The 12,295-nt window shown below is 42.2% G+C and overlaps 3 protein-coding genes across 15 annotated transcripts in view; all 3 read left to right on the top strand.

The window, feature by feature from the left end:
• Window positions 1-1,211, top strand: part of LOC144576489 (uncharacterized) — a 26,722-nt gene extending 25,511 nt beyond the window's left edge. For 10 of the 12 annotated variants that reach the window (XM_078363456.1, XM_078363446.1, XM_078363454.1 and 7 more), the window contains 3 exons: window positions 151-291; window positions 542-682; window positions 929-1,103. In XM_078363456.1, the coding sequence (XP_078219582.1) occupies window positions 151-291; window positions 542-682; window positions 929-1,086 (440 nt within the window). In that variant the 3' untranslated portion in view covers window positions 1,087-1,103. Of the gene's footprint in view, window positions 1-150; window positions 292-541; window positions 683-928 lie in introns of all 12 variants that reach the window. The other 2 variants (XM_078363457.1, XM_078363455.1) reach the window with 1 other exon arrangement.
• Window positions 1,124-3,524, top strand: LOC144581114 (uncharacterized). The gene is made up of 6 exons (XM_078363470.1): window positions 1,124-1,463; window positions 1,712-1,852; window positions 2,096-2,236; window positions 2,486-2,626; window positions 2,875-3,015; window positions 3,259-3,524. The coding sequence occupies exons 1-6, from the start codon at window positions 1,274-1,276 to the stop codon at window positions 3,414-3,416; spliced, it is 912 nt and encodes a 303-aa protein (XP_078219596.1). The 5' UTR covers window positions 1,124-1,273; the 3' UTR covers window positions 3,417-3,524.
• A 64-nt stretch (window positions 3,525-3,588) lies between these two features.
• On the top strand, window positions 3,589-9,498 carry LOC144576558 (uncharacterized). Of its 2 annotated transcripts, XM_078363459.1 has the most exons (13): window positions 3,589-3,793; window positions 4,042-4,182; window positions 4,426-4,566; window positions 4,820-4,960; window positions 5,209-5,349; window positions 5,593-5,733; window positions 5,987-6,127; window positions 6,376-6,516; window positions 6,760-6,900; window positions 7,154-7,294; window positions 7,543-7,683; window positions 7,927-8,067; window positions 9,088-9,498. In XM_078363459.1, coding segments are annotated over exons 1-13 (1,743 nt in total). In that variant the 5' UTR covers window positions 3,589-3,603; the 3' UTR covers window positions 9,090-9,498. The 2 variants fall into 2 exon arrangements, with proteins under 2 accessions (XP_078219585.1, XP_078219584.1); XM_078363458.1 differs by lacking the exon at window positions 9,088-9,498 and having other exon boundaries at window positions 7,927-9,008.
• The last annotated feature ends 2,797 nt before the right edge of the window (window positions 9,499-12,295 follow it).

Genomic DNA, 12,295 nt, shown 5'->3' on the forward strand with positions numbered 1-12,295 from the left:
CCTCACTTTGAGGGGTATGAGATAGCCACGTGGCATACCCTACCCTGGTTTCTTTGATAATTTCCTAGAAAGTGAGGATCATAGGGATATACCTCTGGGGTTGACATAATGTACTTAGCTCACAGCTCAACCTCTTCCTTTGGTTTTCAGGTGCAACCGTCACTCAAAATGTCTGCAAAGAAAAGACCGAAAATAAGCAACCAACACCTAGTAACGTCTTGTCAACTGTTCTCCAAGGACTTCCTTATTTGGCAACAGCTGGTCTCCCAGCCATGAGCGCCAGGGATCAGTGTATGTTTGCTTATTCATTTGGACTATCCTGCTTTGTTTTCATAGGCATGCCTAGTGTCCTGAATGGGAGAAGGTGATTTTGTTGTATTATCTTTCATGAGCTGCATTTGAGTGTTCTCAGATGGCCATCTGGCATATCATTTCTGATTTTATGAAATAGTTTTCTAGAAACTGAGCATCAGGCTGATATACCTGTGGGGTTTAGATAATGCACTTAATTCAAATCTAAACCTTTTCATTTTGTTTCCAGATGCTACCATCACTCACACTGTCCAGGAGGCAAGGATAAAAAATGCTGAAGGAGCACCCAATAAAGTCTTCCCAACTGTTTCCCCTACACATATTAATATGGCAGCAGCGGGTGTTTCATCCATGAAGACCAGGGATCAGTGTAAGTTTGTTCACTCAGTGCACTGTCCTACTTGGTTTCCACATGCTTGCATACTGTAAGCAGGAAAGAATGTAGTGTTGTTTTACTGTCTTTCCTGGCCTCAATTTTAGGGTTCTCAGATTACTAGCTGGTATATCTTTCTTCTGTATGACATAATTTCCTAGATACTACCCATCAGAGTGGTATACCTATGTAGTTGACATAATGCACTTACCTCACAGCAAAACCACTTTGTTTGGTTTCCAGATGCTGCAGTCACTCACAATGTCCGTAAAGAGAAGATAAATAATGGCCAACTAGCACCTGATAACGTCTTGTCAACTGCTCCACCAGGTCTTGGTAATATGGCAGCAGCTGGAATTTCATCCACGAGGACCAGAGATCTGTGTATGTCTGCTTCTTAGTTGTGCTGTCCTACTCGGTTTCCCTAAGCAGGCATACATTCATGAATGGTAGAGGGTAACTCTGTTGTAAATACCTTAGTAGCCTCAATTTGAGGGTTATCAGATGTCCACTTGGCATATGCACCCCTGCTTTTTTTGATGATTACCTTGAAACTGATCATCAGAGGGATATACCTGTGCAGTTCACATGATGTATTTACTTCACAGCTCAACCTCTTCATTTGGTTTTCTTTCAGATGCTACCGTCACTCAAAATGTCCGTGAAGAGGAGCTGGAAAATAAGCAACCAACATCTAATAACGACTTGTTGACTGTTCTACAAACACTTACATTTTTGGCCAAAGCTGTTCTGCCAGCCATGAGCACCAGGGATCAGTGTATGTTTGCTTATTCCTTTGTACTATCCTACCTTGTTTTCATAGGTATGACTAGTGTCCTGAATAGGAGAAAGTGACTTTGTTGTATTATATTTCGTGAGCACATTTGAGTGTTCTCAGATGCCCATCTGGCATATCCTCTCTGACTTTTTGAAATAGTTGTCTAGAAACTGATCATCAGGGGGATATACCTGTGGGCTGAAATAATGCCCTTAACTCAAAACTTAACGTCTTCATTGTCTTTCCAGATTCTACCATCACTCACAACGTCCACGAGGAGAAGATTAAAAATGCTGAAGCAGAACCCAATAATGTCTTCTCAACTATTCCCCCAGCACTTATTAATATGGGAGCAGCTGGTGTTTCATCCATGAGTACCAGGGATCAGTGTATGTTTGTTCACTCAATATACTGTCCTACTTGGTTTCTATATGCATGCATAGTGTCATGAGGACAGAATCTAGTGTTGTTGTACTATCTTTCCTGGCCTCAATTTTAGGGATCTCAGGTTGCTACCTGGTATATTCTTCTCCAAGTGATAATGTCCTAGCTGCTGAGCATCTGAGGGCTATGCCTGTGTGGTTTACATAATGCAAATTACTCACAGCTCAACCATTTCATTTGGTTTCCAGATGCTGCAGTCACGCACAGCGTCCGTGAAGAGAAGAGAAGTAACAGCCAACCGGTACCGGATAACGTCTTGTCAACTGCTCCACCAGGGCTTGGTAATATGGCAGCAGCTGGAATTTCATCCAGGAGGACCAGAGATCTGTGTATGTCTGCTTCTTAGTTGTGCTGTCCTACTCGGTTTCCCTAAGCAGGCATAATTTCATGAATGGTAGAGGGTAACTCTGTTGTAAATACCTTAGTAGCCTCAATTTGAGGGTTATCAGATGTCCACTTGGCATATACACCCCTGCTTTTTTTGATGATTACCTAGAAACTGACCATCAGAGGGATATAACTGTGCAGTTCACATGATGTATTTACTTCACAGCTCAACCTCTTCATTTGGTTTTCAGATGCTACCGTCACTCAAAATGTCCGTGAAGAGGAGCTGGAAAATAAGCAACCAACATCTAATAAGGACTTGTTGACTGTTCTACAAACACTTACATTTTTGGCCACAGCTGGTCTGCGAGCCATGATCACCAGGGATCAGTGTATGTTTGCTTATTCATTTGTACTATCCTACCTGGTTTTCATAGGTATGACTAGTGTCCTGAATAGGAGAAAGTGATTTTGTTGTATTATATATCGTGAGCACATTTGAGTGTTCTCAGATGCCCATCTGGCATATCCTCTCTGGCTTTTTGAAATCGTTGTCTAGAAACTGATCATCAGGGGGATATACCTGTGGGCTGACATAATGCCCTTAACTCAAAACTTAACGTCTTCATTGTCTATCCAGATTCTACCATCACTCACAACGTCCACGAGGAGAAGATTAAAAATGCTGAAGCAGAACCCAATAATGTCTTCTCAAATATTCCCCCAGCACTTATTAATATGGGAGCAGCTGGTGTTTCATCCATAAGTACCAGGGATCAGTGTATGTTTGTTCACTCGATATACTGTCCTACTTGGTTTCTATATGCATGCACAGTGTCATGAGGAAAGAATCTAGTGTTGTTGTAATATCTTTCCTGGCCCCAATTTTAGGGTTCTCAGATTGCTACCTGGTATATCCTTCTCCAAGTGATAATTTCCTAGCTGCTGAGCATCTGAGGGCTATGCCTGTGTGGTTTACATAATGCAAATTACTCACAGCTCAACCATTTCATTTGGTTTCCAGATGCTGAAGTCACGCACAGCGTCCGTGAAGAGAAGAGAAGTAACAGCCAACCGGTACCGGATAACGTCTTGTCAACTGCTCCACCAGGGCTTGGTAATATGGCAGCAGCTGGAATTTCATCCAGGAGAACCAGAGATCTGTGTATGTCTGCTTCTTAGTTGTGCTGTCCTACTCGGTTTCCCTAAGCAGGCATAATTTCATGAATGGTAGAGGGTAACTCTGTTGTAAATACCTTAGTAGCCTCAATTTGAGGGGTATCAGATGTCCACTTGGCATATGCACCCCTGCTTTTTTTGATGATTACCTAGAAACTGATCATCAGAGGGATATACCTGTGCAGTTCACATGATGTATTTACTTCACAGCTCAACCTCTTCATTTGGTTTTCTTTCAGATGCTACCGTCACTCAAAATGCCCGTGAAGAGGAGCTGGAAAATAAGCAACCAACATCTAATAACGACTTGTTGACTGTTCTACAAACACTTACATTTTTGGCCACAGCTGTTCTGCCAGCCATGAGCACCAGGGATCAGTGTATGTTTGCTTGTTCATTTGTACTATCCTACCTTGTTTTCATAGGTATGACTAGTGTCCTGAATAGGAGAAAGTGATTTTGTTGTATTATATTTCGTGAGCACATTTGAGTGTTCTCAGATGCCCATCTGGCATATGCTCTCTGGCTTTTTGAAATCGTTGTCTAGAAACTGATCATCAGGGGGATATACCTGTGGGCTGACATAATGCCCTTAACTCAAAACTTAACGTCTTCATTGTCTTTCCAGATTCTACCATCACTCACAACGTCCACGAGGAGAAGATGAAAAATGCTGAAGCAGAACACAATAACGTCTTCTCAACTATTCCCCCAGCACTTATTAATATGGGAGCAGCTGGTGTTTCATCCATGAGTACCAGGGATCAGTGTATGTTTGTTCACTCGATATAATGTCCTACTTGTTTTTTATATGCATGCATAGCGTCATGAGGACAGAATCTAGTGTTGTTGTACTATCTTTCCTGGCCTCAATTTTAGGGTTCTCAGATTGCTACCTGGTATATTCTTCTCCAAGTGATAATTTCCTAGCTACTGAGCATCTGAGGGCTATGCCTGTGTGGTTTACATAATGCAAATTACTCACAGCTCAACCATTTCATTTGTTTTCCAGATTCTGCAGTCACGCACAGCGTCCGTGAAGAGAAGAGAAGTAACAGCCAACCGGTACCTGATAACGTCTTGTCAACTGCTCCACCAGGGCTTGGTAATATGACAGCAGCTGGAATTTCATCCAGGAGGACTAGAGATCTGTGTATGTCTGCTTCTTAGTTGTGCTGTCCTACTCGGTTTCCCTAAGCAGGCATAATTTCATGAATGGTAGAGGGTAACTCTGTTGTAAATACCTTAGTAGCCTCAATTTGAGGGTTATCAGATGTCCACTTGGCATATGCACCCCTGCTTTTTTTGATGATTACCTAGAAACTGATCATCAGAGGGATATACGTGTGTGGTTCACATGATTTATTTACTTCACAGCTCAACCACTTCATTGGGTTTTCTTTCAGATGCTACCGTCACTCAAAATGTCCGTGAAGAGGAGCTGGAAAATAAGCAACCAACATCTAATAACGATTTGTTGACTGTTCTACAAACACTTACATTTTTGGCCACAGCTGTTCTGCCAAGCATGAGCACCAGGGATCAGTGTATGTTTGCTTATTCATTTGTACTATCCTACCTGGTTTTCATAGGCATGACTAGTGTCCTGAATAGGAGAAAGTGATTTTGTTGTATTATATTTCGTGAGCACATTTGAGTGTTCTCAGATGCCCATCTGGCATATCCTCTCTGGCTTTTTGAAATCGTTGTCTAGAAACTGATCATCAGGGGGATACACCTGTGGGCTGTCATAATGCCCTTAACTCAAAACTTAACGTCTTCATTGTCTTTCCAGATTCTACCATAACTCACAACGTCCATAAGGAGAAGATTAAAAATGCTGAAGCAGAACCCAATAATGTCTTCTCAACTATTCCCCCAGCACTTATTAATATGGGAGCAGCTGGCGTTTCATCCATGAGTACCAGGGATCAGTGTATGTTTGTTCACTCGATATACTGTCCTACTTGGTTTCTATATGCATGCACAGTGTCATGAGGAAAGAATCTAGTGTTGTTGTACTATCTTTCCTGGCCCCAATTTTAGGGTTCACAGATTGCTACCTGGTATATCCTTCTCCAAGTGATAATTTCCTAGCTGCTGAGCATCTGAGGGCTATGCCTGTGTGGTTTACATAATGCAAATTACTCACAGCTCAACCATTTCATTTGGTTTCCAGATGCTGAAGTCACGCACAGCATCCGTGAAGAGAAGAGAAGTAACAGCCAACCGGTACCGGATAACGTCTTGTCAACTGCTCCACCAGGGCTTGGTAATATGGCAGCAGCTGGAATTTCATCCAGGAGAACCAGAGATCTGTGTATGTCTGCTTCTTAGTTGTGCTGTCCTACTCGGTTTCCCTAAGCAGGCATAATTTCATGAATGGTAGAGGGTAACTCTGTTGTAAATACCTTAGTAGCCTCAATTTGAGGGGTATCAGATGTCCACTTGGCATATGCACCCCTGCTTTTTTTGATGATTACCTAGAAACTGATCATCAGAGGGATATACCTGTGCAGTTCACATGATGTATTTACTTCACAGCTCAACCTCTTCATTGGGTTTTCTTTCAGATGCTACCGTCACTCAAAATGTCCGTGAAGAGGAGCTGGAAAATAAGCAACCAACATCTAATAACGACTTGTTGACTGTTCTACAAACACTTACATTTTTGGCCACAGCTGTTCTGCCAGCCATGAGCACCAGGGATCAGTGTATGTTTGCTTATTCATTTGTACTATCCTACCTTGTTTTCATAGGCATGACTAGTGTCCTGAATAGGAGAAAGTGATTTTGTTGTATTATATTTCGTGAGCACATTTGAGTGTTCTCAGATGCCCATCTGGCATATGCTCTCTGGCTTTTTGAAATAGTTTTCTAGAAACTGATCATCAGGGGGATATACCTGTGGGCTGACATAATGCCCTTAACTCAAAACTTAACGTCTTCATTGTCTTTCCAGATTCTACCATCACTCACAACGTCCACGAGGAGAAGATTAAAAATGCTGAAGCAGAACCCAATAATATCTTCTCAACTATTCCCCCAGCACTTATTAATATGGGAGCAGCTGGTGTTTCATCCATGAGTACCAGGGATCAGTGTATGTTTGTTCACTCGATATAATGTCCTACTTATTTTTTATATGCATGCATAGTGTCATGAGGACAGAATCTAGTGTTGATGTACTATCTTTCCTGGCCTCAATTTTAGGGTTCTCAGATTGCTACCTGGTATATTCTTCTCCAAGTGATAATTTCCTAGCTGCTGAGCATCTGAGGGCTATGCCTGTGTGGTTTACATAATGCAAATTACTCACAGCTCAACCATTTCATTTGGTTTCCAGATGCTGAAGTCACGCACAGCATCCGTGAAGAGAAGAGAAGTAACAGCCAACCGGTACCGGATAACGTCTTGTCAACTGCTCCACCAGGGCTTGGTAATATGGCAGCAGCTGGAATTTCATCCAGGAGAACCAGAGATCTGTGTATGTCTGCTTCTTAGTTGTGCTGTCCTACTCGGTTTCCCTAAGCAGGCATAATTTCATGAATGGTAGAGGGTAACTCTGTTGTAAATACCTTAGTAGCCTCAATTTGAGGGGTATCAGATGTCCACTTGGCATATGCACCCCTGCTTTTTTTGATGATTACCTAGAAACTGATCATCAGAGGGATATACCTGTGCAGTTCACATGATGTATTTACTTCACAGCTCAACCTCTTCATTGGGTTTTCTTTCAGATGCTACCGTCACTCAAAATGTCCGTGAAGAGGAGCTGGAAAATAAGCAACCAACATCTAATAACGACTTGTTGACTGTTCTACAAACACTTACATTTTTGGCCACAGCTGTTCTGCCAGCCATGAGCACCAGGGATCAGTGTATATTTGCTTATTCATTTGTACTATCCTACCTTGTTTTCATAGGCATGACTAGTGTCCTGAATAGGAGAAAGTGATTTTGTTGTATTATATTTCGTGAGCACATTTGAGTGTTCTCAGATGCCCATCTGGCATATCATCTCTGGCTTTTTGAAATAGTTTTCTAGAAACTGATCATCAGGGGGATATACCTGTGGGCTGACATAATGCCCTTAACTCAAAACTTAACGTCTTCATTGTCTTTCCAGATTCTACCATCACTCACAACGTCCACGAGGAGAAGATTAAAAATGCTGAAGCAGAACCCAATAATATCTTCTCAACTATTCCCCCAGCACTTATTAATATGGGAGCAGCTGGTGTTTCATCCATGAGTACCAGGGATCAGTGTATGTTTGTTCACTCGATATAATGTCCTACTTATTTTTTATATGCATGCATAGTGTCATGAGGACAGAATCTAGTGTTGATGTACTATCTTTCCTGGCCTCAATTTTAGGGTTCTCAGATTGCTACCTGGTATATTCTTCTCCAAGTGATAATTTCCTAGCTGCTGAGCATCTGAGGGCTATGCCTGTGTGGTTTACATAATGCAAATTACTCACAGCTCAACCCTTTCATTTGGTTTCCAGATGCTGCAGTGACGCATAGCGTCCGTGAAGAGAAGAGAAGTAACAGCCAACCGGTACCTGATAACGTCTTGTCAACTGCTCCACCAGGGCTTGGTAATATGGCAGCAGCTGGAATTTCATCCAGGAGGACCAGAGATCTGTGTATGTCTGCTTCTTAGTTGTGCTGTCCTACTCGGTTTCCCTAAGCAGGCATAATTTCTTCGATGGTAGAGGGTAATTTTGTGGTATATACTTTCCTAGCCTCAATATGAAGGGTATCAGAGGGCAACTTGGCATATGCACCCCTGTTCTCTTTGATAATTTCCTAGAAACTCAGCATCAGAGGGATGTACCTGTGTGGTTGAAATAACGCACGTACATCACAGCTCAACCTCTTCATTTGGTTTTCAGATGCTATAGTCCATCTCAATGTCCATGAGGAGAGGATGGAAAATGGCAAATCCGCAACCGCATAACATGTAGTCAAATGTTCCTTCAGGGCTTACTAATATGGCAGTAGCTGCTCTTCTGGCCACGAGTACCATATAACTGTGTATCTTCTCTTATTAGTTGGATTTTCCTACTTGTTTTCCATATCCGCTCATAGTGTCATAAAGGGGAGAAAGTGGTTTTGTTTTATTCTCTTCCTTAAGTGCAATTTGAGGGGTCTCAGAACACTGCCGTCGTGTCCTCCTGCTCCATGCAATAATTTATTAGAAGCTCTGCATCATAAGAGTATACCTGTGTGTTTAAATAAGGCATTTATTTCACAGCTTGACCTGGTCATTTTGCTTCCAGATGCTACCACGGCTCACAACATCCGTGAGGAGAGGATAGAAAATGCCCAACTGCAATTTAGTAACATCTTGTTAACTTTTCCACCAGGGTGTATTAACATGGCAGCAGCTGGTATTCCAGCCATGAGTACCAAGGATCTGTGTATGTTTCTGTATAAGTTGGAAAGTCTCACTTGGTTTTCATATGTATGCATAGTGTCATCAAGGGAAGGAGGTTGTTCAGTTGTACCTTCTTTCGTGAGCTCAATTTGAGGGGTTTCAGATGGCCACCTGGCATATCCTCCACTTTCATGGGACGATTTCCTAGAAACTGAGCATCAGTGGGATATACAAGTGGGGTTGTCATAATGTACTTACCTCACAGCTTAAACATTTTCTTTGACAGAGGATGGAAACCCGCTAACCCCAAAATGATAACATCTTATCAACTGGTCCACCATGGGTTGGTGATATGGCAGCAGCTGGAATTTCATCCACGAGGACCAGGATCTGTGTATGTCTGCTTCTTAGTTGTTCCGTCCTACTTGGTTTCCAAATAAACAGGCATATTTTCATGAAGGGTAGAAGGTTGGTTTGTTGTATATTTTTTCCTAGCCTCAATTTGAGGGGTATCCAATGGCTGCCTGGCATATGCTCTCCTGCATTCTTAGATAATTTTACAGCAACTGGCCATCAGAATGATATGCTTGTGGGGTTGACATAATGCACTTAACTCACAGTTCAACCTCCTCATTTGGTTTCCACAATCTATCATGAATCACAATGTCCGTGAAGAGCAGAGGAAGAATGGCCAAACACAAATGGAGAATGTCTCGTGAAATGTTCTATCAGGGCTTATGAGATGGCAGGAGCTGGCATCCCAGCGACGATTACCAGGCATCTGTGTGTGTTCTTTCATTAGTTGCGGTGTCCTCCTTGGTTTCCATATGCATGTGTAGTATCATGAAGGGTATAAGGTGGTTTTGTTGAATTATCTTTCCTGGTCCCAATTTGGGGGGATTTAGATCATTATATGGTGTATTCTCCTGCTTTACGGGATAATTTCCTAGAAACTGAGTATCAGTGAGATATACAAGTGGGGTTGACATAAAATGCACTTACCTCACAGCTCAACCTCTTCCTTTGGTTTCCAGATGCTATCATCAATCACCTCCAGACTTCCTTAGGTGCACCCTTCCATCTTATAAAGAGTAACAGTGCATCATGATTATGGTGGTTGAGATAGAGGATATCCATGGTCTTGGTAATATCAACTTTCATTTACCAGGTCTATGTCAGTACAGCCACTGCTTGCTATTCAATCTGCCAGCAGCAGAGACGAACACTGAGTCCCCAACATGAAACCATGTCCCAGAGTGGTCTGTCCGCTTCCAGATAGCACTGTGATTACTTGAATCTGCTTCCACAATTGAAGGGGCATCACTTTGATTTGCTCAAATGGACACTTATTCTGGATATGGATTTTCATTCTCACCTATGGTACTTCAAGAAAACAAACATTGTGGTATTAGGAAATGCTGTGTCCACCATCGTGGTATCCCACACTGTACTAGTTTTAAACAGGAATCTCACTTTACAGGAAATGAAGTATGGCAATAGGCCTATGGTAGCCAATTAGACTAGTCTCGTGATGTACTTCACCATCCTGAAGTGGCGGGCTCAATTGGACCGTGGAATGATCTTCTAAGCCTGACTTGTAGTTCCAGCTTTGTGGTAATGCCGTAAGGGTCTTGGCTAACAGTCTAGGAGGTGGCAATGCTGTATCCCAGCATCAAGTATATGGAGCTATTTTTCTATAGCCACATCTATGTCTTCAAGAATGAAAGAGGCAAGATGAGGGCCTCCTCTCACTATTACTTCTGGGTATCTAGTAGTAAAATTTTGCTTTTTGCAAACATTTGGCTCTGCTGGACTAGAGATCTTAGTTACAAATTGAGAGATTTTTTTTTTCAATAGCGGATCCAAAAATCATTCCATTGAAATGAAAGTTGTGTCTGCAAGCTGATCCCTTTGGAAAGTTCATTCTCAAACAAGAGACAAAGAAGGGGGTCCGCTACTGGCTGGGGTGATGGAAAATGACAATCAAAGGGAGATGGAGTTCCTACTACACCAGAGGCTAAGAAAGAGCATGTCTTATATGTCTAGAGAGCTTCTTAGTCCTCCTGTGTTTTGCGATTAGAGTTAATGGAAATTACAGCAAATGAAAGTTGTGTCTGCAAGCTGACCGCTTTGAACTCTTCATTCCTCTCAACCAAGAGACAAAGTAGGGGGCCTGCTACTGGCTCGGGTGATGGAAAGAAAAATGAATATTGGGTTCCTACTACACCATGGGCTAAGGAACAGTATGTCTGATATGTCTAGAGAGCTTCTTAGTACTCCCATGTTTTATGATTAGAGTTAATGAAAACTTACAGCAACCCCATCTAGGCAGGACATCTAATGGTTCAGACTGTTCAGTAATGAAGGTTTGAGTCATTCTGCCAGGCCAAGCACCACGAGCAGCTGACATGCTTTCGCTAGGGCAAAGGGAAAGAGAAATGGGTAGTGAAAGAAGGCAGTTATAAATAACAGTTACAGCAATGTGGGCTGCTGCAGAAACCACGACTGTAATAGTATTTACTTGATGGGTCAATAATGTCTGCCAGCACAGGTGGGAAAATCAACAAACCAACAAATAAGTTATCCTTTCAAATGAAATGCTTAGGGAAAAAGACCAACGTTTACTGACAGAAATTTCTTAGCCTCTGGGAGGCCATTTTATTCACTAACACATGCTAGGAGGTTTCAGCCATATCCTACTCTATTGTAAAAAACAGCAATTTGATCCTCTTTTCTCCTCAATCATTAAAGAGATTATGCATTTAGGGTCTGATGTTCCTTCTTGGACAAGTAGCCAGATGTCATTTCTTCCAGTTTCTTCTCAAGGTGCGGAATTAAGTCTCCTCGCACATACCTGAAATGAAAGAGACGTGTCATTAACCAAAAGAGAGCCAAAGAACCTATGCTGTAGGAAGCACTGTGGGAGATAGAAGGATGAAGTAACAGTCAGCATGGAGACAGAAATGCACCTGCATGGTAAGGGGTAGTCTAGCCAGGCAATAACAAATGCTGGCGAGGGTGTGAAGAAAAGGGAAGCTTCATACACTCTTGTTGAGAATATAATTTACTATGACAACTATGAAGAACAGTTTGGAGGTTCCTCGAAAACCTGAAAATGGATCAATCATATGGTCCAGTAATCCCACTGCTGGGTATACTCCCAGGAGAAAGGAAGTCAGTACACCGCAGAGATATCTGCACTCCCGTGTTGGTTGCAGCCCCGTCCACAGTAGCCAAGTTTTGGAAGCAACCTAAGTGTCCACCAACAGCTGAATGGGTAAGGAAAACGCGGTACATAGACACAAAGGAGTGCTGTTCGGCCATAGAAAAGAATGAGATTCAGTCTTGTGCAACAACATGGATGGAACTGAAGGTCATTACGTTAAGTGGAATAAGCCAGGCACAAAAAGAGAAACTTCACATGTTCTCACTTATTTGTGGGAGCAAAAATTTTAAACTGAACTAATGGAGATAGAGAGTAGAATGGAGGACTG

The sequence above is a fragment of the Callithrix jacchus genome, chromosome X (genome assembly GCF_049354715.1).
Source record: "Callithrix jacchus isolate 240 chromosome X, calJac240_pri, whole genome shotgun sequence".
Lineage (NCBI taxonomy): Eukaryota > Metazoa > Chordata > Mammalia > Primates > Cebidae > Callithrix > Callithrix jacchus.

Coding starts and splice junctions, on each gene's coding strand:
- LOC144581114 (XM_078363470.1), top strand. CDS start 1,274: ATGATGTATTTACTTCACAGCTCAACCTCTTCATTTGGTTTTCTTTCA. Junction 1,464..1,711: donor CATGAGCACCAGGGATCAGT/GTATGTTTGCTT, acceptor TTGTCTTTCCAG/ATTCTACCATCACTCACAAC. Junction 2,627..2,874: donor CATGATCACCAGGGATCAGT/GTATGTTTGCTT, acceptor TTGTCTATCCAG/ATTCTACCATCACTCACAAC.
- LOC144576558 (XM_078363458.1), top strand. CDS start 3,604: ATGATGTATTTACTTCACAGCTCAACCTCTTCATTTGGTTTTCTTTCA. Junction 4,567..4,819: donor CAGGAGGACTAGAGATCTGT/GTATGTCTGCTT, acceptor GTTTTCTTTCAG/ATGCTACCGTCACTCAAAAT. Junction 4,961..5,208: donor CATGAGCACCAGGGATCAGT/GTATGTTTGCTT, acceptor TTGTCTTTCCAG/ATTCTACCATAACTCACAAC.